We start from the raw sequence: 14,872 nt of genomic DNA, 5'->3' as shown, positions 1-14,872 counted from the left end.
TATGCAGGCTATCAAGCCTGTGTCATTTATGAACACCAGAGAAATAGCACTTTTTTCGCATATTACCTAAAATACAATTTACCATATTTTGGTCATTTCAAATATAGTTCTATCAAAAACCATTCGATATCTGTTCTTATGAACAAACATGAGTATTTCGCTCGTTGGCACTTACCGATAGGTACAACTAGTTGTACAGGGGGATATTTTCCCGCCATGTCAATATTTTTCCCGCCATGTCAACATTTGCTTTGTGAGGCCGCGGAATTTTCCCGCCATGTTATGAAATTCCGGCGGCATCCGATCACAAAACAAATGTTATCAAAGAATAATTGTTTCTTTACAAAGGTCGCAACTAAAGCGCTGGTTTATCAAACAGTAAGTTAGGAGTATTTATTGTAAAGGGCTTATTATGTAAAAATACAGGCACGCTATAAAAAAGAGATGACGTTTTTTTCTGAACTTGCAGCAAACGAGCAAATTTTAAGTGGTCTAACAGGCAATAAAAATGGAACAGAAATAAGACCCCTTTTAGCTGGCAACAGTGCCTATCCGCTAACGAACTGGCTAGTGAAACCCTACCCGGACAGAGGACGCCTGACTCAGGAGCAGCGAAAGTTTAAAACCTAAAGTTCGGTGCGCTACGATCTGTAGTGGAACGAGCATTTGGCATGTTGAAAGTTCGTTGGAGAATTGCGTTGAAAAAGGTTGAACAAAAAACGAGCATCCTCAGTAAAAAAGACTATGATTTCTACGTGACTTTTGCACAACTTTGTATTGAAAGGGGTGACCTTTGTGGCATGAATAACAACAATTTAATAACAGAAGATAAACGATTAGATAAAGACAATTATTTTGATGCCAAATCTTTAAAAATGTCAACTGTGGCGTTTGTTTGTTCAAATCTAGCGTTGTGCTGTTCCATACTTTTTCCCACATTTCAATAAAAGAACTCTGCCAGTCTGGAGTCGTACTTTTTTGCCTTTCTTTTTTCAGGTGGTTCTGATTCATCGAGAGAAACATTTACACTTTCGATTTGCAAAGCCTCGTTTACACTCGGCTCTGAGGTAAAGGTAGAACTCAATGTATGACCGAAAGAGGGAAATTATATTTGATGAGTTTTCTTGAAGAGCAGAAATGTCAATCTAAAGCGCAAAACATACATTGCTTTTTTATTTTTTTGACCCGAAGATTGACCTGAGTCAAGAGGCACTACATGTAGCTTCATATATCCTGCTGTGAATTCCACGCTACAATGGACACAACTTTTATAGACGACAACAACAGCCTTTTCAGTGCATGAATGAAGCTCTTAAGAGGAATACACGTAGATGTGACGCATTTTTTTTCTTTAAATTAGCTGTACGCTTTTCAATTTTGGATATATTTGAGCTGCAGCCAGCAGTAATCAAGAAAAATACAGACAAGTTTTACGTTCTTAAAATAACATTCTAACCTTTGCCGACAAGATTGTACAGTGAAAATCAATGAAATTAATTGTAACTCAAGCAGAAAACGCGTAGAAGAAGAATGAAATACACCAGGTTATTACAAACGCATAATACAATGTACTAACCGAAAGAGAGAAATTATATTGATGAGTTTTAGAACGGATCTGAAAAGCAGAAGTGTCTAATAATCAACAAGATGTCATTAGATGGACCTGCCTGTAAATTTTTCGTTGTCGTTGTTGTGCATATAACGCTAGTATACCGCAACTTAAATTGAGCGAGAAAAGCAGTTTTTAACATGAAGCTCTAAAATCTCTTTGGAGTGTCTTGTCTTGTGGTCGCTTGTAAAGTTTTAATTTGTGCAATTGTGAGATGTATCAGAATAACAGCTTCACGTTGCCAATTTAAAGAATAGCGTGCTTTCATTTGATATCTATTATTTTATCTTGAGAGTTTTGGAAAGTAGTTGAAAATCATTTCTGTTTACCAAGCGTAGGAAAATGGTGGATGTTTCAACAGGATATTTACTGTAACAACTGTATTTATAGAGATTACAGTCGTGGAATATAGCAGATATAGCTTTATATCAACGTAACTAGTATCACCGGCTAATGGTAAAAATGTTGCTGAAAGAGAGGACGATGTAAGTATCAGTTGTTCGATCGGTAAGCATTGTTCTTATCTTTGTGTAGACAACTTTTTTTAAATTTAGCCGCGGCAACAGATTGTATCGGGGTTAAAGAGGGATTGTAATCTAAGCAATTAGTTGGTCGGGATTGAATGTCAAAGTTAATCTTGCACACATAACACATGTCGTTTGAACAAAAGGTTTGAATCGTTTGAATCGTTAGTCGATTGAATACCCAACCATTTTAAAGTTATGACCAGTTATGGTACATCATAGTAAGCTCTGTGTAGAAGTTAAAGTCTCTCTTTAAAAGTGAGATTTGTGCGAGTTAAACACTACTACATAGTTTATTGCGTACGTTCGCGCGGAATCACATGTCAAGCAAGATCGAATGTTTTCTATTAAGCAGAACCTAGCAGAATATTTCATTCAGTAGATTTAAATAGCGAAGAAAATGACTGTAATTTACACGTTCTTCAGCCGCTGCGTTGTAGCTTTGGCGTTACAAAAACATTAAGACCGGCTCAAGAGTGACAAAACCAAATTTCTCCTCACAATATCAATACTAAATCAGGAGAAGAGGTTATAAGAATTAACAAAATCATCACCACTCGCATGTCATTATCACTTAACAGGCTAAGCGTTCACGGATAAACACCCAAAGCGATATCTCATATAGCGTAGTTAGCGTGAAGAAAGCACATGGAAGTCATAGTATAAGTATACAGTAGAATGTATGCTCAGTGAACCAAAGTGCAATACAGTGCAATGTCTGTCATCTTTTTCTGCTGTTATTGGAGTTATATAACTGATCAACTTTACAAGCAATAAATAGACGTGAAAAGCGATCTCTTTTTTAAATAAACTCTAAAAAGTGACACGAGACACTAAGCCCAGAGGGCTTTTGATTTGAAACTCGTCGCCGAGAAGACCCTAAGGACGAGGTTACAAGCTACCCTGTTACTTTCTGGCCACAAAAATGAAAACAAAAATGAACTCTCCTGAAGAAGCGATGGCTTTCTACTCTTTATTGGAAATTTTTACAAACAAAACTATCAAGTTGTGCTTGCTACTTTTGCAGTTCAAATATTGGCTGAACTGTTTCCTAGCTGGGGCTAAAATTAAACATCTCAAATAAACTATCCCATGATTCTTTGTGAGAAAAACGGGAGAAAACTACTCCCAAAGAGGATAAAGAGCTATGGGTTGTCTTCAATCAAGTTTAAAATTTTGCAAATTTCAACTGAAATACAAATAGAAGACTATTCTTTGTTTGCCTAGATGGAAAATTGCCAAATGGAACATCCCGATGGAAAAATGAATGTTTCACTCCAGTTCCAGGATTTAACTTTGTTTTCAGAATACCAGTAGGTTGCAGGTGACACCGTAGCAGCTGTCAAAAACTTCCAATTTTATTGGCCTACATTCTGTAGTAGCTGTATTATTCTTAGAGTTACATTGAAGTTTGTTGAATTGTTCTCTCAGCCAATGCTGTAAAATCTTATAAGTAAAGAGGTCCTGCGCTGCCTGTCTCAGACACTTCTGGTGAGCAAACTCTGGGTTACAGTACTACTTTCTATTTTTATCTAACTATCCACTGCTAGCAAATGGCACACACCAAAAAAAAATCTGGAACAAAATTCCCTTTCCAGATTTTTTTTGCCATACTGATTTGTACTGGGCATAGGCTGTTACAACCCTTTGTAAAATGTAAACAACCATACTCCATATTTCACAGATTTAAACAGCCAACAGATTTATCATGTTTGGATCTTATTTCTAGTAACTATATAAGTGCATAAACTACTGTAGAAGTTACAGGAATTAAACAAATGATCACCAAACAAAATTCGTCACATTTTAACAATTTCTGCCTATTACAATTATTAAATATTAAAAGAAATGCACAAAGACCAATAAGAAGTTTAATTTTGACATGGAGGTAAAGATCTAAAATATAGCAAAACAATACGAGTTCAAAAAAACTATAATTTTTAGGTCAAGTCAGATCATTTAGTGTTGTATCTGACATTAAACTATTCTACACATGGCAGCAGTCCTGTCAAGCTAGAACTTTTTGAGGCAAGATGTCAGCTCTGTGAAGAGATTGTACTGTTGCCATGGTTACAGGACCCAGTTAAGTACTACCAAACACGACAAAAAGTGATTCGTCAGCTACTAAGTAAAGACTCAACAGCTCTTTCTGAATTCCAAGAATGAGTTGACAAGGCGACTAGACTTTGACTCTATGAAGAAAACCAACAAGATGACAAAATCAGTATGCAAATAAAAAAAAATGTTTTAATCTACCAGTAAATTTAAAACTAGGCTGATACAGTGGAACCCCAATATAATGAAGTCTCCACTAAAATGAAGATTACAACTCACTGACTAATTTCTGTGCACTTTCTGACAACGGTTATCAGACATTATTAAAAGCTAGCAATGGTACATTGCTATTCCTGCGTTTTGATTGGTTAACAGGCAATTGTATATGAACTCATATACCATTGACCACAAATTTGGTAACCGATTGGCGTCAACGAAAATAGCTGGGGAGATCAAATATTGCAATTCTTTGGGCGTTTTTAATAAAACAATTATTCCACTCGTGCTTGTTGGATATGAGATTGTTATAGCCAACTTGGCGCTATATGCCTCAATGACTATCTACCATCTCATATCCAACGCACGCTTGTGGAATAATTATTGTTAAATATACACTGTCTGTTTTGATTTCTGTTGACTGATTTTGTAGAGAAGTAAAAAAATTACAGTGTTGCTAAAATTTACATTACCAATTTATTTTGCCCACAATTACGCTGTAATTATCACTGTACATTTGTCCCAGGGGGTACTCCGACTTGTAAATGACGGGGATGATCGAATGGAGGCAAAACTCAGGACCCTGGCTTGCTGCTGCCTGGAGAGGGTTATCATATGTACTAAATATTCTTCAGCCTGGCCAAAGTGTATCCCAAAACCCCTAATACAACAAACACATAACCCCTATAAACACAAGAGAAAACTGAGATACATTGGAAAGAAATGGTGTGGATGTATGGTCATTGTCCCAGCCAAAAAGTGCAAAAACTTCAGAAATAACAGCTATCTTAAAGAAATGATACCGAGGGGATAATGCGAACATTACATATAGTGTGTATGTATCAAACAAAAGTTGGAAGTTAATGGAAAAACAGACAGCAAAAGGACTATATGAGGCAAAAAAAAAAAAAAAAAAACAAGCTACTATAGGTATGGAATAAGCAGAGAATGTGTGCAGATCACTGCACACATTCTCTGCTTATTCCATACCTATAGTAGCTTGTTTTTTTCCAGAGCACTGGAGTTACCACACTATACTTTTGTACCCTCTTGTCACTTTTCAGTTGAGTACCTTGCTTGACCCCTCCCTTAGGACAGACAGCTTGTACTGGTAAATCGATAGTTACATTCAGAATTGTAAAGTGAAATGTAAATACATTAGAAGATATATAAAACAAAAATCACACCGACCTTAGTAAACCCCATGGAAGTTAACCGTGTGATTTTCTGTTCATAATCCATATCATGTGAAGAAGGAGCTAAAAGAGAAAGAAAGTCAAGAAATTTAAACAAAGGAGAATAACTGTCAATTTTATTCTACACAGAAAATTTGGGGGGTTTTGTCCCTCAAACTAAAGGCTATCTTTGTCAAGTGGGTACACTGTTTGCTGTATGCTTTTAAAGATGAATTCCAGTCCGTACTGCGCAATCTAGGCTGCAATGTTTATGTGAGCCTCACACGAAGGAATGTTTACTAGCAAAGGTAAAAATTCTGTGACAAACTTACCTTTTTCTTCATTATTAACGCCAGATATCCTTGCAGAACAAATAATAACGAGTAGAAATTTAGAACCTTGACGCTATTTCAAACCGACCTTACAGCTCATCGGAAATTCTTGAACGAAACGAACCGTAACAGCGGACTAAAAAACTTCATGTATGCTGTGAACGAAATGTAACGTTTCAACGAATTCAAAACAACAACGAAAACAAACACCCAGTCTGCGCAGTACAGACTGGAAATCAGCTTTAAGGCTCTATTCAGCCCCCAGGGGGGTTATATTATTTAAGTAGACTTTAATTTCATCACTTTCAATCTTTGATATGTGTACAAGCACTTTTTGTTTGAATAAACAGTGTGTCCCATCTTTAATAAGGTTGAACTTGTACAAGATTATATATATGTCAGTCTGGATGGAAAAAAAAAAGCGAGGACATTGGCCAATAGCAAGGTGCCTGTGAAACTGACTATAACTGCAACCATCTGGAATTATTACCTCCAGCATATACTTCTGCCCAATGTTTAGCTGTTCTCCAGTAAATATCAGGGTTTTCTTTATACTAAAAAAGGAAAAAAAATGCTTGTTGATAACAAGATGTCACCATAGAGTAGCTTATACAGCTAGTACAGGTATATCCAAGCATTTCACAGTACACAATTAAGTGGGCAAAGACCAGACCACAACACTGGGAACTCGATAATACTGAATAGCCCCCTTTCCTAACGCAGACACTCAGTCTCCCAGCCAGAACAACTGCAGCTATCTGCTGTAATAAATTGAAACAAACCAAGAGGTTGTTTGCAGTAATTACTGTGAAAAGCTAGGTGAACCTTTCCCAATTTAAATATAAATATAATTTTTTATAATTAACATGTTAAGTGAACAGGTTTTATATGTGATTTGTTGTTAGTACCTGTTGTGCTACAACTGCATCTTGTGGATCATCAGGTTCAGCTGCTGACAGCAAAGCCTGGGAATGTCAAAAACAACAATAATTATTTAATTTTGAGTTCCATTTTTTAGTTAATTTTGCTTAGTGAAACCAACCATTAGATTTCATAATTTGCCATATGTTGTTGAGGAACTTTGCCTTTAGATGCTATCAATTTACTAAAGGTACTCATCACAGACTCTAGTAGCCTGCGAGCAGGCTCACGTTGGGGCACGCACGAATATGCCTTGGGGCACACGTGAGTGGCGAGCGTAGCGATAAGGCGGGGAGTGGCGCCAATAAAGTGAGCCTGCTTTGATTTCTGTATATTTTTCATTTCTGCTTTGCCTGAGCAAAGTGAAATACCATTGGCCGAAAGGCGAGAAAGGTGAGAAAACTGTCAATCTGTTTTGTTTGATGACAGAAGTGCGATCAGATCCCCTTGGAGTCGTTCTGACAGTTTGCCGCGGGTTGTCGCAAATCAGTCGTCGACAATCAGCAATATTATGATCTATTATGGAGAGAGAGTCGAGTGCGTGTATTACTAATGTTTCAGCGAAGTTCTAGTCTGTTTCTGCTAACCTAAAAAGGAGCAGGATACGCTGTTAAAAGTTTGTTGATGAACCAAGATGTACTCGCCGTTTTGCTTGAATCGGTCTTCGCTTTCTTCGCATTCGATTTCCCTTTCCGCAGCGCTTTAGCTACAAACGAATACAGCTCGTGCATATTTCTTATTTTCCGTGCACAAGCCTGGCAAACTCTATCGGATTTATTCGCGGAGGCTGTCACTTGTAAACCAACATATTAGCACAGTTAAGCGAGGATAACACAGGCGAAACCTTTCTGCTTTGACGCTTGAAAGGAATTTTCTGTTGCGATCACACGAGCCGACTCTCCATATTGGACTTTCAACGAACACGCACACAGTCGGCAGAAATCTCTAACCGAAGGAAGAAGAGGTTTTTTCAACGCTTGCTTTATTTCTTCGGTGTAGCATTCACAACCGACATTATGGAAAGTTTGCATTGGAAATTTTCCCGATAAATCTGAAACTATCAAGCTTATTCAACGTTCCTGTCAAACTTCTATTTCCTTTGGAACTTAATGGACTTATCAGTGTTCCTGCGGTTTCCGGGGTGGAAGTGAAAAATAAGCAGAGATCGATGCAGGCTCACTCGCGGCTGACGCTGCTCGCTGTCGCGGCTTCGTCGCTCTCGTGTAGCTCTCGTGCGTGCCCCAAGGTGAGCCTGCTCGCAGGCTAAGACTCTAGAAACATTGTCAGTTTTGGGGTATAGGATTGATAGAATTATTTAAAGGTAACTATTGCAAGCTTTCATTGGTCAAATGATTCCATGATAAGCTTAAACTGGCAAATCATAACTCACATTAGTTACCCAAATGCTCTCAGAATTCCAGTAATTAAAAAACTAGTGCACATTTAAAAAGATTCAGGAATGGCAAATAAATTTTAAAAAATCCTGAACAAGGTTAGACTTTTTTCACTGTTACAGTACTGTGCACTGTGCATACTGTAAAAATATATGCCAACAAGACAAAGTTTTTGATTAAAATTTTTGACTGTAAAATTAATGTAATGTGAACTGTTTTTTTACATTATTAGGTGTAGATGTTATAGGTCAAATTGGTTTTCAGATTAAACTTGTTTCCAACCTATAGTAGGTTCATCCGTTTCAACCTGTATATAACACATTTATAATGACATTAAACAATTTGATTTCATTAAAAAAAAACAATAAACAAATTCAAATTGTTTTAGGTGAGTAAAAATTAAAGTGTTATCTCCAGGAAACAGATTTAACCTGAAAACAATTCGACATTCAACATAGATGTCTGCCTAACCTGTATTGAAAGTAACACAGTACGAAGAGTCATTGCTGCAGCCCTGAAAATAGAAACATTTGGAAATATAGTCATTATAAGTCTACAGCTTTGTTGCTTAATGCCTGTATTCATTATTGGGTACACTAATGTATTCACCTGCAATGTTGCTAGCTGTATCTGTCAACAGTTTGTACTTGTCTTATAATTTTGTAATAGAGTGATTTTATTTAACCCGTGAAACATCTAACAATTAGTGCTAAATAGTGAAAACTAAACAAAAGAAAACAATGGAATGAGTGTCTAATAGTATCTATTTGAGTAGTAACTATTTCACGGTTGAAGTAAAATCACTCTAATGTAACTAAGGCTACATGTTGCTTGAACGGGTAAATGATGGAATCAATAATTTCATAAACTAAGTGACTTTGTACATTCACTGCTAGTTGTTCAGACAACTGACACAACTTTCTTTTGCCTGCGGGAGTGGGGCTGTAGCACTCACTTTAATATTCAGATTGACTAATAACCCAATCTTTTTTGAGTGATTCACTCAAAATCGATTAAAAATGCATTTTTTTTTTTATAAATCCTACCATTGATCTTTCAAAATGTCCAGGCATATTGCTCCTGTGACTGAACTTATATTTGGGTGCCAGATCTTTGTCACGAAATGCACCTTGAAGAATTAAACCAGTGTATCAGTATTATTAAAAAATAAGAAAATGCCATCTCACCATTTTAATGTACTGTAAATGATCGATTATGCACTACGGCGCTTATTTAATTTTCCTTGGTAAAGATGCAGCGCTTCTTTAAAAGTGGGGCTTATTTCAACTACCGTTGAAACACTGAGGGGAATATAGAGAGAATTAAGTGAGGTGTATACTAGGTAATATATGAACAATTTTATATAAAATTATTTCAAATGAAATACAAGAGGAACACAGTTTCTTAGTCTCTTTGTGAAAGTATTGTTGTTCAAATACAAGAGGTAAGATGAACACAGTTTCACAGTCTCTTTGCAAATAATCAAATTAGCGCCACAGTGCTTATTACAGAACGGCGCTTATTAAACTACTTTCAGTATAGTTGTGGCACTAATTTGAGAGCAGCACTTATTCGAGTAGCAGCGCTTCATGGATCATTTATGGAAACCTTGCCAGAAGAAACATTAAAAAAAGTTAGTCTACCTTTGGTGGATTAAAAGGATATGTTTCAGGGATGACAATATCCAATTTGTAGCTTCCACCTGGGAAATAACAACATTTCTTAGAACCAGTTGCATAAAATACAGATACAATTTACCATTTATTCCAAGTTTTCTCAAAAGCCAAATATAAAAGAACACATACAGGAAGGGTACTGTTCTGCACAAAAATGTACGGACCATGATCACATAAAAGGAATGGGAAAGCTTGTAATGCATTGAGAAAAACCCTAAAAGAAACCAGAATCCTTTCTAGAGGAATGCCTCAAGTTAGATTTTTTGGTAAAGTTTTATTTCAACACTGCTTCTAAAAGCCAGACAGAATTTTTTTAGATGTGATTCCAACACACTTCCAATAATAAAACTGAAAATTCAACAGGGTCAATCTATTTGATTAAGAAATCTATCAAAATGGAGTGTCGAAACTTAATTGTATTTTTATCTTACATGAAGTAGTACGTGGAATAAACAGAGAGGAGATATTTTTGGGGTTAATATTTTAACTTATCACATAGGTTTTTTTGGTGGAAAGGGTTGAGAAAAATTATTTTCAAAAGCAACCACCCCACCCCCCCCCCCCTCCTCCTGCTCGCCCCTTATTCCAGGGTCTGGATGATCAGCCCCCCCATTTACCAGGAGGTCTGGATCCACCACTGGACTATATTATCCTTATAGTTCAACACTAAATTTTCTCCGATTCTGATTGGTTTCAATTGAACACGATAGTGCCCGTCCTCCAGAGGGCACTATCAGCCCTTATAGTTCACCACTAAATTTTCTCCGATTTTGATTGGTTTAAATTGAACACGTGACGCGATAGTGCCCGCGCGCCGGAGGGCACTATCAGCCCATAGTGCCCTCCCAAGCGCACCCGTGCCTTTTTTTGAAAACAAGCGTGCCTGCAGACAAAAAACCCCAACCAAATTCACTACATTTAGTGGGTTTCTCGTCTGGTTTTGTTTCGTTTGTCAAATTTGGCTTTCAATTGAGTTTTTTATCCCCAAAAGTAAATATAATTCACGATGCTTGTTTTTGTATGTGCGCGCGGAAGAAAATTTAGTGGTGAACAATAAAGACAATAGCGTGTTTCTGTCTCGGAATTATCGGTCTGATAGTTGCCCCTTGGAAATTTGATGTTCTTAAAACAAGCATATTTGCCCTCGAAGCTTCGCTTCTCGGGCTAATTTGTTTTAAGAACATCAAATTTCCGCGGGGCAACTATCAGCCGATAGTTCCTTGACAGAAACACTGTATTGTTAAAATAGTGCCCGCCGAAGAAAAATGCCCGGATCGATAGTGCCCACCCGTGACTTTTTTGTAAACAAGCGTGCCTGCAGACAAAAACACCCAACCAGATTCACTGCATTTAGTGGGTTTCCTGTCTGGTTTTGTTTCGTTTGTTAAATTTCAGCTTTTAATCGAGTTTTTTATCCTGAAAAGTAAAAATAATTCACGATGCTCATTTTTGTCTCGTGACGTCATGACACGAGATAATTCTACAGGGGGAGAGGTGCATTCCATTCGTGTTTGCTTTCTGAGGCCGCCGAATTTTCCTGCCATGTCAACATTTGCTTTGTGATCCGAGGCCGCCGGAATTTCATATCAAAGACCAGATAATGTTTCTTTACAAAGGTCGCAACAAACGCGCTGGTTTATCAAACTGTAGGTTAGGAGTATTTATTGAAAAGGGCTTATTGTGTAAAAATACAGGCACGCTTTACTGTTCTTAGTTCGAATTTGCGCTGATTAAACTACTTAAAAAAAAACTGGTAGATCCCGTGGACATTATTTTCCTTGCGTGTCTTCAATTCGAGTATTACCCTAAAACGTGTGGGAAAAAAGTTCAACAATCACGAAGGCACACGCCAAAGTTCAACTCGTCGCTGTAAGAAAGACAAAACTTAACACCCAAATTGCAAAGTGAACTTCACGACCCTCTCTGGAGAGAGAGAGATAACGCTCTATTTAGAGATCCTTTCGGCTTGCTAAAAGGCCTTATCTCTAAATTGTCGAGTCCATTTGCTTTTGATAACAATCAATGTCTCACCCGGTTCTTGTTTACAATACATATGTTTTGGTTAATTAAATTTACATGCACGCTATATATAGAACCTTATCGGAGCAATTTCTCAAGCATTTCTGTCTGTATTCTTTTTCTGATGTTATCGGAGTCCTATAACTGTTCAACGGGTACATGCTGGAATGTACTTTGAATTAAAGTCAAGCCTACTTTCGGCTGCTTGGAAAAATCGCTTTTGATAAGGTGTCGCAACAAGTCGCGTGACAATAATAAGTACAAACATTATCCGCCTGACAGAAATAGCAACGATCAATTAGTATGAATCAAGATGGACGCTTAATTACCGTGATAGTGATCGGAATGGATACCGTTTATTTTATTTAAGGCATCGATTTCAAAACTTTGTTTTTAAGCATGTAATCTATATATTTTTAGTTGGATTTTGAGCCTTTCGCGTGAGAACCTTTTGTAGGTGGAATAAACCTTTGTTTTAATCTTTAACTGTCAAATCGTGAAGTTCAGCGCAAGCATTCACGACAAAGGTTTCTGAATTGACAAGTGAATCAAGAGTTTCGTATATCGTGTTGTGAATGTCACAACTTTTATCGAGCGACAAAAGTAGCTTTAGTTTTAGTTCAAATTTTAGGGGTGAGGAGTCTAAATGTTTCTTTATGTTAGATGCACGCTTTTTAATTTTCGATATCTTTACAAGCAATATAAAATAGATGTGAACAGCGGTCTATTTTCAAATAAATTAAACTCTGAAAAGAGTCACGAGACACTAAGCCCAGAGGGCTTTTGATTGTATGTGCGCATGGAAGAAAATTTAGTGGTGAACAATAAAGACAATAGAGTGTTTCTGTCTCGGAACTATCAGTCTGATAGTTGCCCCTTGGAAATTTGATGTTCTTAAAACAAACATTAGCCCGAGAAGCGTAGCTTCGAGGGCTAATATGCTAGTTTTAAGAACATCAAATTCCCGGGGCAACCATCAGCCAATAGTTCCTCAACAGAAACACTCTATTGTTAAAATATTCACACATTGCCATCAAACTATACACAATGTTTATGTAATGATATGTGTACACTGTACAATGTACAAATCCCAAGACATATGTTATGAGTATTTTTTTTCTGGATGCCTGCAGCCAAGACTTCTGCTATCTTCAAGCTTTCAAACAAAAGCTTTTAAACAAAACCGTGTTGTGATTACGACAACTTATTTTGATTTGCCAGGTTACAAATGCAACCGCAACAATCACATGCACAGAAATGCAAATCACGCCTATAAAACAGAAACTTGACGAGTATTTTGGGAGAAACACATTCCTGTAGATAGTCATTACATAGGAATTGAATGAACTAGAAACTACGGACGTCTTAAATTAGAATTAAACTACAAATTACCTTCGAATGGGGTGTCAGGGGGCCCGGCTATTTCGCCTCGTAGCCTCGTAAATGTATCATCAACTAACTCTATTTTACACTTCAGGACCTACAAAGCAGAGATCTACGATGAGATTCGATTCGTTTCAACGCAATCACGTGTAACTGCATTATTCTTTCAGGATAAAAAGAATCATGAGTTATCAAATTAACAGGTTGGACAGAGCAGCGTGAAGTACAAGCAAGAAACATCACGAAAGAAACAAAAATAAAACACAAACCTCTTCGCTGTTGACGACTTCTTTAAATTCTCTCTGAACTCTCTTTGTTGCAATATTAGCCATTCTAGAAATTTCTCAATTGCTGCAACAAAAGGGGCCAAGAAACAGTTAATCTAAGTTTGTACATGTGTCTGCATTTTCTCTCCAAAGCAAGATTTACAGGAAGTCACTGGGAGGGTACACGCGCGCGTAGAATCATGGGTAGTAAAAACCAGTCCCCACGCGGTTCTTTTTAGAAGGTTTCGGTTTTTGCAAGAGTCCCTCATATTCTTGTTGTTGATGTTAGATGGCGGTTAGTTAGAGTTGCTTGTTTATTGTTCTGCTTTTAACTTTATAATCGTGAATCATGCTTTCTGCACATTTTTTTTGTAAAACTACCGCGGATTTGAACAAAGTTGATATTTTTAGATGTTGACTCAGTTTGAGATGAGTCAAACTTTCATTTTCAATTTCATTGTAACATAACCCTTCATAGCATAAATAATAAAATTAGCACGTCAAAATGGGAAAAAATATATTTTGGTTTATTTGATTCCTTTTGGGTTTCCTTTTTAGTTTGAATCAAACTTCAGAGAAAGATTAGCCTGTTTCCAGGCTCTCGGGAGTTGGGAAAGGGCGGAAAGCACGCGCTCTCGCTGGCGTTTTTCGTTCACCCCCAGCTACCAAAGAGCCTGGAATAAGCTAGGGAAAGGTCGCAAGGCGTACAGGAAGCGGAAACTTGTCCGACTTACTCTCGTCTCCCAAATGGGAAATCTAAACAGAAAGAACTACACTTTTCTACGGACTTAATGACGCAAAAAAAAAAATCAACATATGGCGTACATGGCGGAATGTTAAGTTGAAAACGTTTACCTTGTTTTCGTAGAGTAATGGCACTTTCAGCTTCCGTTTCCGTTTCCGAAGCAGGAAGTGGAAATGGAGACGACCGCGCCATCAAGCTGCACGACAGAATGTTTGGGAGTAGGAAGCTGCTACTCGTATTCGTCCTTCCGGTAATGCTCGTAAAAATTAAATTGCATTTTCTGCTCAAAATACGAAATTAGTTCTGCCCGAATTCTGCTGGGAACAATTCATGACTAATAAGATATTCATTGTGTATAGCAAAATTGTAGTACAGTATATGACAGTGTGGGCGCTTTTATGGAATGACGCTGCGATTATATTCCGTAAATGCGGTCGAAGGCGCCTTCCGGCTGCTGCTATGCGATACAAGTTGCCAATCACAAAGTATTTTCGATTATTTTTAATTTTTTTTTTATTTTTGCGAATTTTCCGTATTCTGCAAGAATTCTGGTCAAA

The 14,872-nt window shown here is 37.3% G+C and overlaps 1 protein-coding gene across 1 annotated transcript; it reads right to left on the bottom strand.

Moving 5' to 3' along the window:
* Nucleotides 1-3,076: 3,076 nt before the first annotated feature.
* LOC144653278 (ubiquitin-conjugating enzyme E2 K-like) lies at nucleotides 3,077-13,849 on the bottom strand. Its single transcript, XM_078513233.1, has 9 exons — nucleotides 13,574-13,849; nucleotides 13,314-13,401; nucleotides 9,870-9,928; nucleotides 9,273-9,355; nucleotides 8,698-8,740; nucleotides 6,820-6,876; nucleotides 6,402-6,465; nucleotides 5,596-5,663; nucleotides 3,077-4,325 (listed from the first exon to the last, which is right to left on the bottom strand). Exons 1-9 carry the CDS (start codon nucleotides 13,634-13,636, stop codon nucleotides 4,251-4,253), a joined length of 600 nt encoding a protein of 199 aa, XP_078369359.1. The 5' UTR covers nucleotides 13,637-13,849; the 3' UTR covers nucleotides 3,077-4,250.
* Between the last annotated feature and the right edge of the window lie 1,023 nt (nucleotides 13,850-14,872).

Source organism: Oculina patagonica, chromosome 5 (assembly GCF_052425735.1).
Source record: "Oculina patagonica isolate OP01 chromosome 5, crgOcupat, whole genome shotgun sequence".
NCBI classification, from domain to species: domain Eukaryota; kingdom Metazoa; phylum Cnidaria; class Anthozoa; order Scleractinia; family Oculinidae; genus Oculina; species Oculina patagonica.
This window is presented reverse-complemented; position numbering and strand designations above follow the sequence as displayed.